The sequence below is a fragment of the Bactrocera oleae genome, chromosome 5 (genome assembly GCF_042242935.1).
Source record: "Bactrocera oleae isolate idBacOlea1 chromosome 5, idBacOlea1, whole genome shotgun sequence".
In the NCBI taxonomy this organism is placed as follows: Eukaryota; Metazoa; Arthropoda; class Insecta; order Diptera; family Tephritidae; genus Bactrocera; species Bactrocera oleae.
In genome coordinates, this window is record NC_091539.1 from 8,204,297 (window position 1) to 8,219,170 (window position 14,874).

Sequence of the window (14,874 nt, forward strand, 5' to 3'; positions counted from 1 at the left end):
GTGAGTTGACTTGCGTTGGTACGCGGTGGCTCACTCGAAACTAACGGGATAATCGTCATTCATTTCTCTGCTGGCTGAAATTGGTCCGCATTCACTTAGCTGCAGCAAACATTGCTTTGTTATACTCTCGCAACCTGTTGCTACAGAGTATAATAGTTTTGTTCACCTAACGGTTGTTTGTATCACCTAAAACTAATCGAATTAGATATAGGGTTATATATATATAAATTATCAGGATGAAGAGACGAGTTGAAATCCGGGTGACTGTCTGTCCGTCCGTCCGTGCAAGCTGTAACTTGAGTAAAAATTGAGATATCTTTATGAAACATGGTAGACATGTTTCTTGGTACCGTGAGACGGTTGGTATTGCAGATGTGCGTAATCGGACCACTGCCACGCCCACAAAACGCCATTAATCAAAAACAAATAAATTGCCATAACTAAGCTCCGCAATAAGATACAAGACTGTTATTTGGTACACAGGATCACATTAGGGAGGGGCATCTGCAGTTAAAACTTTTTATGGGCGCAATTGGAAGAAGTTGATCTTGACAACAACTGGTTTCAACAAGACGGGGCTACGTGTCACACAGCACGTGCAATTATCGAATTATTGCAAGAAGAGTTTGCAGATTCGATAATTTCAAAAAATTGTGACATTGAATGGCCTCCAAGAAGTTGTGATTTAACACCATTAGACTTGTGGGGTTATTTGAAGTCTTTGGTCTTTAGCAATAAATCAGACTCTCTTCAAGCTTTTGAAGTCAATATTTAACATGCTATTGATGACATACGACTTGATTTAGTGGCAAAAGTATTCGAAAGTTGGGCTCATCGAATTCGTCCCTGCAAAAGAAGTCGTGGCTGCCATTTGTATCATGCTATATTTGGAACTCAATTATATCGATTATATTTCACACTAAATAAGAAACATTTGAATTTCCTTAACAATTAGTGTGTTTTTTTTTTTAAATCTATCATTCATATCTTGTAAAATTATTCAAAGCTCTAACAAGTCGAAAATTTTTTTTACCAACAGAAGCATAAAACAGCACTGATAAAATACTTGTAATAACAATTGATAATTTGAAACAATGAATCGACCTTTATACTTATTTTTTTAGCCAAAAATTTTACTTTGAACAAAACATTTAAATTTCATTGAAGTGAAAGGTTTGAGTACGGCAACAACGAAATAGTCTACATCAGCTGTTTAATATGTCGTCTTCAAAATGTCCAGCTTCTTGCTTCAAGACGACATTTGCAGACCAAAAAATTTCGCTGTCGTGCAGTCGTGTCGAGCCGTCGTCTTTGTGTTCAGATCATCACTTTGAATTTATTACATCACCGCCTGTATTTTGTTATTGCTTTTTTGGTCACATCTGTAACGGTAAAAACTTGGCGATATGTCTATCTCCATAATTTCTGAGTCGAAGTAAAATATTGTCATTTTGAGAACTATTAGGTATAGAACGATGAGCTTTCGGTTTTTCAAGAGTTGATTATTCTTTCATTGTTCCAATATTTCGAAAATTCGCTGGAAACCTACCGTCCTTGTGGGTATGTGATTCATTGGAAGCGTAATCTCGAATTTTTTCCCTTAAAATACGTCGAACTATGTGTCTGCAAAAGTGTTTTGTCAGAGAGGTCTTCTTCATGATTGTAATATGAAGAAAAAAAATCATGTGTGAAACATGGTCAACCAGTCAAAGCAACGGCAAAGCCCAATAACCACGGCACCTGCTCTGTATTTGGTGGGATCAGAGTGTGCTGTATTATAAGCTTCTAAAACCAGATGAAACAATTAACTTGTTTCTGTCCTACCGACAACAACTCATCAAATTGAAGGGTGCAGTTGCCGAAAAATCCCCAGAATTCGCCGCTAGACAAGAAGCAATAATTTTACATTACGACAACGCTCGGCCTCATGTTGCAATACCGGTTCAAAACTATTTGGAAAACAGCGACTGGAAAGTTTTGCCTGTCCCGCCTTATAGCCCAGACCTTACCCATTATGATTACCAATTGTTATGGTCGACGCAGAGCGCCCTCACTGGAATATGATTTGCATCAGAACAGGGTATTAAAAATTAGCTTGATTCATTATTGGCCGCCAAGAACTGTGCCCAGGTTTTTTCGATGGAATCCACAAATTGCCAGAAGGTTTTTTTTTTAAATAAACGTTAAAATTAAAAAAAAAACGGACGAATATAATTATAGACCGAACAGTAATGAAACTAAATGAGCCACCAATAATATAAGTTAACAAGATAACAATTTTGTGAATGGATTACATCACGGTTTCGTCAAAAACTGAATATTTTTACGCAACATTTCAAAGTATTTCGCAGTTTTGATCCTTGAAAATTGTAAGGGGGAAAAAAGTGCTGTTACACCTGAACTTATCCTTTCTTACTCGTTATTGATATTGTTGACTTTTTTGTTCACCATTGATATAAAATACGTGCGTGATTCAATTTTCCAATAAAAACCCCTCTTCAAAATTTTTTTTTATATTTTCTACAAATATACACAAACCCGATATATTTTTATTTCTTCGTCATTCCGTTTTTGTTCACTTTAAAATTTTGTGCATTGCCCTCTAAATGTAGCACTGTAGAGGTTTTCCTTATGTTTTCCATTCATTACTTCCTTTAATTGTTTAGCGGTAGTTAAGATTTGTACATAAACGACACACCCGTCCACCATAAAGAAACGCCATCCACTTACGTTCCATTGCATATCTATTGATTTTGTTTTTGTGCCTTTCATTTTATATTCTGCCGTTGTGAAGTGTAGTGTGTTTTTCTTCGTTCATTAAGTATTCAGCTAAAGCGCAAGTGAATGTTCATAAATTTAGTGATATTATTTATAGAATTTCCATTTTTTAATATCGAGTACATATTTATGTAAGTGTTTGAAAAACCTGCTAAGTTAAATACATTATATCGTGTCTTTAGAATGTTGCATATCATCGCTTGTTAAGATGTGTGTGAAATTGACAAATGCCTTTATTAAAAGTGTTGCCAACTTTTCGGTTCGCACAATATAATTTCAACATGGAATTTAATATAACATATTGTCAAATCAAACTTTTGCTATTCGGAATTTGCGTAAAAATATATTTGTTTAATATTCAATATAATAAAACTGCCGATCGGTGCATAAAAACCTATGTGAAAATATGACAGACTACGTGATCTTTTACATATATGTATGTATAGTGAAGTATTATTTTAATAATTACCGTGACCGTAAATAATTTAAAAATAATTAACCTCACGACGTTTTTGAAAAGTGTTCTGGAGAAGCAGCAATCTAGTTGCAAACGTTCTAATAATAAATTGGTAGTGAATTGAGTGACAGAAGTAGTTGGTTACATAGAAAAATAAAAAACCAGAATAGATGAATATATAAATATGTATTTCGCAAATTCTGATACTTCGTTCAAAGTAGATATTCAAGGACATAAAAACTTACAAAAAGCTGAAAGTTAGTAAATATGCTCAAAACATGATTGAAAATAACATAACAGAACTCCTCATCGTTCCGATATGTGGAAATAAAATTACTCGATTTCAAAGATCAAACAAATTTTATTCACGATTTCCAAAAAAACTATAAATTTGATATAAAATTACCCCAGACAAATATTGACGATCCTGAAATCTTCTATAAAATGTATGATACATCATGTAGATCATCAAATAATCTATAAATAATAAAAGGATTGAAATAATAAAAAGAATAGGAAACTCGAAATTTATATTTATTGAAGAAATGTTTTGTGATCTGATGCTTTGGGGTATTAATTCACAATAGAAATTGATTGAATTGAATGGAAAGAAACATTGAATAATTTGCAGTTAACAAGAAAAAAAGACTTAAATAGTTAGTCATTATATTAGGCGGTAAATATTAAATAATTATCAATCGTAATAAATATTCGGTATTGCAATTTCAATGCCGAAAAATTATTCGTTGATCTGGCAACAATGTCTGGGTCGCTCTCACACTTGAATAAGTTGGATAACCCTTAATTTATGTAATAATCTGTCAAAACAACTATACGGGGATGTTTGTGCAAGCTTAAACAATAGTTGTCATTTTGATAAAAGATAGTGCATAACATCAAAACAATATCCGCCTGATGTATTGTGAATGGCTGTGCACCTATAACTTTATAAATACACCTCAGTTGGGTTTATATTCTAAATATCTGACTACGCTGTTATATTTTCTGATTCTAGATTGTAAATATTTTCTTCATGTGACTTCATTGCTACGTTTTTTGATTGCATTCTGTAGATATTTTCATCAAATATTGAAACATCGCAAAAATACTACCCCTACTAATTTACCAATTAGCATAGCATATCAGTATTAAAACACGACAAATACGACCCTGTTGACATTTTGTTCCAAAGTAATTCTCTTGTAGAGCAAAAATATGTGGGTGTACGCTTGGTGTGAATAATTGGTTTTATAGGTACATAATTCGCAAATAGTTTGCTTGTGGTGTTATAACGAACATTTGTTGTTGCGCTTACTGATTCCGCTCTTCCAACTGCAGACGTCACAAGGCTTATCTAGATAATCATATTAAGTACGTATAGTACCATTGTTGCGCCTACTTTTCATACGTCAAGAAAACGTTGGGATAAAAATAATTAAGCACAACTTTGTTGTTGCAAGCGTCGTTCAAAATATATGCAAATTGCCTATCTAGCAGATAGGGCCTATAATAAGCGCGCTTTGCCAATCGAATACCACAACAACAACGCCACTAATTGCTTACGTAAGCATGCTATGTACTTGATAGTTTCATTTCCTTTGTTTCTGCTAGCAAGAAAACGAAATTTTGATGCTCATATCTTTGTCTCCAGATCTAAACATTTGCTGAGACCTCTTCCTGTTTGTTTTTAAGTCATATTTGGTTTGGTAGTAGCCATGCAAACAGTAATCAACTGTGTGTGGATGTCATATATAGATACATATATATATATTACTATATATTTTGGTGAAAACAAACCTCAAGCCTGCCATCCAACGTCTATATTCCACAGCTGCCAACTAATAACTGACTGGGGCATACAGTGAGCAAACGCTATTTAGTACTTTGTGCTTCTATATGTGTGTATATATATATATTATTGTATGTATATACATATATTGTATGTGCTTCGTTCCACAAATTCAGTCTTTACTACTTTTGCCTTCGTTTTTATTATTTCTTCATTTTGATGTTCGTTCTGTTCGGTTTAGCAGCGTTCGCGTGTCAGGAAGGTACATGTCAGTGCAGCGAACAGTTTCTTATTACATTATTAGATTTCCAGTTGAGTTTTTGCAAGCCGATAATCTGAACACATAAAAATGTACTAATTTATACTCATAAATTTTAGTATAAGAACATATTAAATTTTGTAAATTTATGCTGTGAAAGTGCCTAATTTAAGCAAACTATAGTAAATTCTGTGGAAAGTCACAAAAATCAGCGCTGAAAAGCTACTTAAAATATAGTATGTACCTGACTGCATTTTATTTTGCGTTGCGTGAAGAAGTCAAGTTGTAGCAACAAAGCGCTTATGTATATTACGTTAACTGAAAGCAACATAACGGGAGGTTCATAATAATTTTTAATTAATAGGTGTATAATACATTATGCCGTCAACGAAAGTAGTAGATTTAAGGCCAGATTTCACGTTACGTAACAGTTGTAGGAATATATTTACATACGTATACATATAATATATATGTATGAACTATATGAAAGCCTGCACACATGCATATACTTAAGTACACAAACGCACACAAATGCAGATACATGCATACAAACAAACATATATATGTATATATATATATATATATATGTATGCAAGCGCGTATGTAACTGTGTGTGTGCTCGAGAACAGCAATCGGTTTTTTGTTCGTGTATTGCTCGTTATTGCACGACTGCAAAGCCGAAGATGCGGCTAATGGCACGAACGCTGTTAGAGCGTCGAATTTGATTTATGTGCCGCACACTGTTGTCATTAACAGCATGTTAAATACAAACATACATACATAGTGGTGTTTTGTGTGCAGTAGGTACGAACATTTTGCTTTGGATATTGCATGCATGTACAATTCGCAAAGGGTTGAAAGACTGGTTATGGGCACAATTTTTTCACGTACATTGCAGTGTGTGTTCTCGAAGTGGGAGAACGATCTTTAAACTTTCCTTGTTTGGTGTCAAAACCCGTTTAAGTACAGATTGTGTGTGTGGCGATCGAAGCAGTTGCAATTAAAAGGCAAAACCATATAATAGTTGGATATACAAGAAGTTTTGCATTTTTAGCGTTACAAAAATATCTAAAAATAAAGCAACAACAAATATCAGACTGCAATGCACCATATATGTATGAATTTTCGTTAAAGCAAAATGGTTGTCTGGAACAAATTGCATTGGTATGCCGGTGAAAATAAAAGCACACTTAAACGTATAAACATATGTATGTATGTATATGGTAGCAGATATAACAAACAATATGCGCAATTTAAGCAAAGCAAATAAAATGCACGAATTTCAATATGTACCTGCATAAAAAGTGCAGCAGCAGTAAAGTGTAATTGCGGATAAATATGCTATACGCGACATAGATATTTACAAAAAAAGAAAGACGTGTGTATGTGCAGCTCAAAGTAACTACAAGCAATCGATGTTTTATAGTTGGCGAAAAACCCTAAATAAACACACTGCGAAAAAGATGCCGGACTATATATGTATACATGTTAATTAAATACCGACCATTTTGATGCATAAAAATTGTTAAAAAGTAAAGCAGATGCAAATAGAAACAACAGAATGCTCTCCAGTTATTACCCATGCAGCCAAATGTAGCGGGCGCATATTTGTGCGACAAAAGTTGAATGTGAAAGAGAAGTTACACCCACAGGTCTTGTGATTTATTTTGCAAATAAGTGGCCAGAAACTAACATGAATATATGTATGTATGTTAGTATTTATGTACGGATGTGCAAATGATGTAAAAAATTTTGCATGCACTTCACATTTTTCGTTACGAAAAGAAACAGCTGGCAAGGCTAATGTTGATGGAATGCTTCATTAATAGCAAAACAAACAAAGAAAATTTTTGAAGAAATAAATACTTAAAGAAACCAAGCGCAAAATTATCTGGAGTGAAGCTTTGGTTGTGAAAGAAAAAAGCGTTTAAAAATGTTCGGAAAATATCTACTTGGTGTATGGACATTGTCTGCAATGAGGCGATTACTATTAAAAAAAGTTGCTCATAAATTTTGTTCTATAACGTGATAAACCACCCCCGCTGGACGTGTAGAACTCAGATGTATGTATGTACATAAATGTTCTGGTAAAAATATTCACACAAAAACAATGATAGCTTCCTAATTCATCTGGAAATTATTAGGGTTGCCACATGTTTTGTTCTTTAAAATTTTCAAAAGTACATATATAATACAAATTCAAAATTAATCAATATCGAGTAAATGAACTATCGAGTAAATCATAATTTACTTACCAGAGGGATTACAGATCTCTGTTAAAAGATTCTATAAATTTCTTAGGTCTGAGTTGGCAAAACTACCCTAAACTGCATGTGACCGTTCATTCCTTTCTTACTTATAAAATTTAATATTTTACAACGTATGTACTTCCATGTATCAGTTACCATGTAAATTATGTCTATGCATTGGAGTTTCGGGTAGTCGTGACTTGCTGGTTATAAAAATAATATTCCTTCTCAAATTATTCAAAATGTATACGATTAATAATCCCTAGACTGTCTGTCAATTGCGGTGTTGCTTGTCAACTTTCTATAGAGATTGTTGTGTATAACATTCGTGGCATCCGTTAAAAAAAATTCCCTATCTATGTTTCGAAAATCTATTTTTCCACGAACGTTTTTTTCGCCAACATATGTATATTATATTCGACGCTCTGTAAATATAATTGTCTAACTTTATCCATCTTACGTTAACAGCGTTCTGTGTATATGAAAAATAACCGCTGTAACCACATATAAACACCAGACGATCCATAAATCTCATCGTATCATTGAAAAAAGAATTTCATTCCCTGAACGACACAATTAATGTTCGTACATATGTATGTACGAATGAAAATAGATATTGACATTCGAGATTCTTCAGATATGTAAAAGGATCTCATTGTACTTATGAAAATGTTGTATAGAAAGGATAATGGAAAAATTTTGTTCATCTAATTGAATTTGATTATTCTCAAATTTTTCAACGATTCGACGAATTCAAGTGTGATAGGAACAATGATCACAACGGTTTCGTTTCGCTAAGATTTTGTAGTACATCTGACAGAAAAATACTTGGATTGTGACATTAAGCGGACAAGTTTTCAACGTTTTTGTTTACAATTACTATTAAAGTTAGAGATTTACTCTTTTGGATCTTCTTATTATTTCGTTCGCAAAATACCACTTATCGTGATATAATTGATCACTCATAACATATCTTACAAGGTACTTTTATGCCCTGAACAGGGTATATTAAGTTGGCCATTAAGTGTGTTGGAAATTTGGGAGACGTCATTTCAATTTCATGTCCGTCTGTCTATCCGTTGGTACAACTTATCCCTCAGTTTTTGAGATACTGATCTGAAATTTTGCACACGTCCTTTTTTCTTCAGGAAGCTACTCATTCGTCAGAATCGCCGATATCACACCATTATAGCATAGAGCAGTACGGTCCAATTTAAGTTCTTGAATGGAAAGCTTTTTTATTTGACAAGTTGTATTCACGAAAATTGGCATGGATTATTGTACAAAGCAACTGTATGATCTTCGAAACAAAATTTTCAAATCAGACCAGCACAGCTTATAGCTGCCATACAATCTGATCGATCAAAATCGAGATAATATCTCTTTATACCCTTTTTTGCTATTCACCAGTGAAGGGTATTATATTTTCTGTGCAGTCGAAGTTGACACACTTTTGTTTTGACAGCTACCACAAATATTAAAGACGTAGCCGAGGTTGCAAATAATGCATTAAACAATAATTGAATTAACATTTTTATTAAAATTTTTAAGCAAGTATTAAAGGAAAAATATACTGAAATGTATGTCAATAGTTTATTTATTTTACGTTTCAATGATCAGCTATTTTTATTTATTTACGTTAAAATTAAGTTATGTTAAAATATATTATAAACACTTCTTTTTTTTTTTGTTAAGATGAAGTTATGCTAAAATATATTATAAAAACTTGTCAAGAGTCTTGCAAATTTTAGATTTTGCTAACTTTGAAAATTCTGGTAGCACCGCACGGATTGTTATTATGAAAACATAAAATCCACTCAACCCAAATTAACAGCTGGGTAGCTGAAATGAATGAACTTTTGTATGTGTGCATGTGCCGTTTCAGACAGGGATGCAAAAGAGTCTGATCTTTTTCAAATTTTCTTTTGGTGTCGCTCTGGGCATTCACACGGTCAAAAAGAGTCCAGCAACTCGAGTCTAGTTTTTCTGCATTCCTTTTCACAAAATGTTCGTAAATATTTGTGCGGTTCGACTGCGCAACACCGCGCAACACTGCATGCTGCGTATTTCATTTGTATGTTGAGATGATGGTCACACATTTTGTTTGCAATGAATTACCATGAATATGGTAGAACAATATGCATAATACAAGTACCTACCCGCTAAATAGTTTCAAAAAAATACTAAAGACGGGAATTCCCTAATCCACAAGAATGTATTGAATATCCGCAACTAACATTTTCAAGGCCAAATTTATAATAGCAATTTCCTAATCTTTAAGTATTAAAAACTCATAATTTCTTTACTGCGTATTAAAAATTCATAATTTCTTTACTCCATAATCTATATCTTAATTTTCTCCTTATTTACAATTTTTGAAAATATTTCTATTATTCTATGCATACATATTTGCATATTACATACAAAAATAGATAACAGAACTCAAATTTGCGATCGAATTCATTTGAAACCGAGCGCTCTTGCAACCATTCAAAGGATTTGAAAGTGAAAAGGAATGCTGAAAAGGGTAGCAGCGAGCTGTTACGAACAAGAACACAAAGCGTGCCACCCGAACACGAGTGGCACGGTCCCTTCGTCTTTCCTCGTCGTCCCCTCGCCCACAATAAACTGGTATGAGACTCTTTTGCGTCCCTGTCTGAAACGGCACCATGCAGGCAGCCGATTTTTGTGTCTCGTTATGCTCTGCATCGTATTTTTTCTACATTTGCTTTAGTTTTGTTTCGGTCATGGTTTGAATAAAATGTGTATATAATTTGTGTTGCACATTCTCTAATAAAAAATATAGTAAATTAGTTAAATTTTTTATCAAAGCAATAAGTAATCAGCTTTAACAAATCTGATATGTGTTTTACATGATGTCTGTGCGGCAAAGTGTTCAATTAACTCACTTTACCTATTAATGCGAAGAGAAGGATCAAAATGAATGTTAAACACACACACACACATATACTTACATATATATATATATGTACCTATGCGACTATATAATGCCATGCTTATACAATATACCACTCATTTAGGTGAGCAAATGAAAATATATAAGTTCATAGAAAAAAAGTGTTAAGCAGTAGATAAGAAGTTGCGCGGTCGCAGATAAAAGAGACACAGGCGAGCAAAAATGTGAAAGTAAACTTAGAAGACAACTTAATGTAAATTTTGCTCGTAACTGCAGCTTTGCACAAAAATGAGATAAGAAATACCTTAAGATATTATATAGCTTGCAGAGGTAGCGATCGCACCACCTATGTGCCCAATGAATATATATAACTTTATATATACATATGTACATGCATACATATACGAGTATAGTACACATTACTTGAGTGCTACAATTTGAAATGCAACGATATCATATTTACACAGATAAAGCAATCCCCTTTAACACTATTTATGTATATACATGCATATGCATAAGCATGTGTTTGTACATATGTATTTACAAACTAAAACATACCTGCAGCTTCTTCAACTGCTTTTGTTGTAATAAAAATCTAAACAAAATAATAAAACCAAGCCAATGTACCTACATACATATATATTTAGACATCATTGTTGTAAAAAAAAAATACACTTAAGGAACCAAAACTTATTTATATTAATTTGAGAAGTCTGTAATATTTTTTTGTATATTGTTCAATCTACGTGAAATAATGTGCTATTCCATATGCCCTAATTCACACAAAAACTTGCTTTCTGAATAAAAATACTTATATTTGAATGTATGTATGTATTTAAAAACTTCGCGAACTGACGGAGGCTTTGAAGGATCATCTTCTATCTAACTGCTGGTTATCACAAATGCGGCGAAATTTATACGAGGTTTGTTCAGAAAGTATCGCGAATTTTGAATTTTCGCGGGCTACGTGTATTCGATTTTCGATTGTTTTGTTGCGTTATGTTGGCACTCATATCTCTTACTTATGCTGGCAAGGTTGGCCATTTTGAATGTTTAGTTAATTTTTGGACGCGTTTTGGTTCGTCTGCGATTTTTGCTAATTTCAACAAATGGATCAAAGAATTTGTATAAAATTTTGTGTAAAAAACGAATTAAGTGCACGGACGAATTTCGAATGTTGACTGTGGCATATGGCGGTGCTACCGTGAACAAAAGCAACGTTTATCAATGGTACAAAATGTTCACAGAGGGTCGACAAGATGTGAACGACGAAGAGCGTGCCGAACGCCCGAGCACGTCAACAACAGACGAATACATTAATGAAGTGAAGAAAATAGTATTAGCTAATTCGACAGAAACGCCCGGATTTGTGGAAGAACAAAAATTGCTTTTTGCACCATGATAACACCCCTGTTCACGCATCGTTGCTTGTGTGCGAATACTTGGCTAAAAACAACACGTTAATGGTGCCACCGCCACCGCATTGCCCAGACCTGGCCCCCTGTTACTTTTTTTGTTTCCAAAACTGAAAGGCTCATGAAAGGACGACGCTACGCTACGATCGAGGAGATAAATACTGCGTCGAAGGAGGAGCTGAATAAGACTACAAAAAATGCCTTTATTTAAATGCTTTGAGCATTGGAAAAAACGTTGGCATAAGCGCATTATATCTGGGGGTGATTACTTTGAAGGGAACAAAATAGATATTCATGAATAAATGAACACTTTCTTAAAAAATACAAAACTCGCGATACTTTTTGAACAAACCTCGTATGAGCGGCAATGCCAGATTTTTTTAACGTTTTAAAAGTTTTTTGTGCAATTAACCAAGGAAATTACATTATTTCACAAGTGGTGTAAAGATTTTTAGTGCTTTTGGACTTTGCTTAAATACGAGAGAATCCATCTGACAAGGCTAAAATCTTATAATAATTAACAAATGTTTTCCTCCTAGCCCCATTAGTTCTCGACAATTTTTTTTACGATCATCTATAGCCTGTATATTTGGTTTGTGGAGAGAAGAATGTGTGCAAAATTTCAGATCGATATTTCACAAACTAAGGGAGTAGCCTGCGTAGACAGACATAAAGACAGACGGATATGGCTAAATCAACTCAGTTCGTTACGCTGATGATTTTATATGTATGTATATACATACATATATACTTAATATGTATACTTCATGCGGTCTCCCCCTTTTTTTTACAAACTCCTTGGCAACGTTTACATAACCTGTTCAGTGGTTACATTATTATTACTAAACACGTTGACTTTTAACAACTTTGATACAGTCTAAAAATGTTAAGTATGCTTGGAAAATTTTAAATATGAAAAAAATAATAAAAATAAAACGAAATATAAACATTTAAGATAAATAGAATGGTACGAAAATCAAATTATTTCGCGTTTGTGTAGATAATGTCGCGCGTATCTTAAAAAAGACATACATAAATATTTAATTAATTTAATAGAAAGTGTATATGCTTTAATTAATGATGTGTGTCGTGTTTTGATTTTGTTTTGCTGCGCGTGTTACTTTCATTTCGCTCATTGCAGAGTTGTTTTTGTTCGTATTCCTACATTTTTATTGGATTTGTAACAGTTAACTGTTTAAAAACTTGAATGTCATCATGACGCGTACAATCCAAGCTTAGTTGGGTAAATTGTCGGATGTGCGCTAGCCCAAGAGCATTTGTCATACTTAACAGGATGCTTGATCGCAAAATCGCTTTATATCCTACAACCACAACGCGAAGTTATCCTGCAAATAGACTTCACTGCCATCGTAAAGTAAGCGCGAATTGAAAGTCTTACTCATAACAGAAAAACTTGGGAGTTTGCCAATGTCTGCCGAGGGACGACCGCTATTCGAAAAATGTATTATAATTTGGTCGTAGCAGGGATGGACCTTAGCCCCACTGTGACCGTCAACTTAGCTTTTCAGGTTTATTACTTCATAAAAGACAGTATGCGCATAGTCGAGGCCCACACTACTCCAACATTACATTTTATCTCTTTTCGATAAAGGCGACTGCGGTAACAAGTTCAAGCATGAAAAGTAATTCGGTATATCCAAAATTAATTTTAATCTATATCACATACAAATCCAAACATAATATGTATTTCTTATTTCTGAAATACAGCTCCGAACTTTTTTCATGTTCCTTGCTTTTATTTCTATATTATTTAAACTTTAGCATAATGTTCAGCACGATGCTCAGCTCGACTACCGAAACTTCAATTCATTAAAAGAATTAGCTTGGAAACTATCACATACACAGCATAGTATAACACATAAGCTTAATACGTTAGAAAAAGATGTCGATGATGAAAGAAATCACGCGTACCCAAAAGTTTCGGTTAGGTTTGTGAATTCGGCTTCAGAAACGCATAGAAACTTTAACAGAAATCACTGGTAGCGCTATTGGTTAGTTAACCAGTGATTTAACCGATATCAGCTGCTTTCTTTATCCTTTCCTATGCGCATTTTGAAATTTAATATTTTCTGTTATTTGAAATGAAAATCGCTCACATTTATCATGTTTAGTCAGTTGTCATAACCTTAATATACCTAGAAATAACGAAACTCCTCACATAACCAAATGCTAACCATTGAAACATTTATTTACTTTATTTGCAGCCAAATGAATTTGTTATATTAGATATTCAGTTTTATATTTCCAATAAAAAAATGGCTGATTTCGATACAAAATATAAAGAAATGCAGAAATATCTGCCATTTCTACAAAATGTCATTGAAAAATTGCGTAGCAGCTCCGAACAAGGTGATGATAACCCGCGCAAGGCGCAATTGAAAAAAATGGAGGTGCTACACGATCTGCTGAAAAGTAACAGGAAAATGTACGTTGCATAAACAAAATAATAAACCGAAGAACTGAATTGTCACAATTTAACGTGTCAAAATACAATATAAAAATTATTATTATTATTTATTTATAAAAACTTTCAGGTTAAAAATGGAGACTTTACTGAAATGCGAAGGATTATTAATAAAACTACATAGCAAAATGGAAAGGGTAGGTAGACGTTTTTTTTGCTAATCTTAATTTTTATGTAGCTTTATTAATTCCTTTTTTTTTATTATTATTTTGAAAAGTTTTTACTTCATAGCAATTGCTTGCATTAACTATCAAATTTAATTTTATAATTGCATATGCAAATACGAATTAATGTAATATATGTAACTATTAAGTTGATAGATACTAAGTAAGTTTGCAAGCAGGTTACAGTCGTTAAATGATAAATTTCGTAATAAAAAACTCATTTAATACGAGGGTGGGTCAATGAATGTCATAACACGCCATATAGTTACATATGACTCAGCAGATTCAGATTCAAAAACTGCCATGGATTATGTTTTATTAAGAATTAAATGACAGTAAAATCGTCGATCTTTAACCTTTG

The 14,874-nt window shown here is 33.4% G+C and overlaps 1 protein-coding gene and 1 long non-coding RNA gene across 8 annotated transcripts in view; one reads left to right on the plus strand and one right to left on the minus strand.

Annotated features, from left to right (window-relative positions):
• Positions 1-14,874, plus strand: part of sov (small ovary) — a 36,004-nt gene that overhangs the window by 3,099 nt on the left and 18,031 nt on the right. For 2 of the 7 annotated variants that reach the window (XM_014238577.3, XM_036376866.2), the window contains 2 exons: positions 14,090-14,310; positions 14,420-14,486. In XM_014238577.3, the coding sequence (XP_014094052.3) occupies positions 14,141-14,310; positions 14,420-14,486 (237 nt within the window). In that variant the 5' untranslated portion in view covers positions 14,090-14,140. The other 5 variants (XM_070110017.1, XM_070110016.1, XM_036376864.2 and 2 more) reach the window with 5 other exon arrangements.
• On the minus strand, positions 3,752-5,168 carry LOC118683660 (uncharacterized). Its single transcript, XR_004979485.2, has 2 exons — positions 5,033-5,168; positions 3,752-4,967 (listed from the first exon to the last, which is right to left on the minus strand). It is a non-coding gene; the product is annotated as an uncharacterized lncRNA (long non-coding RNA).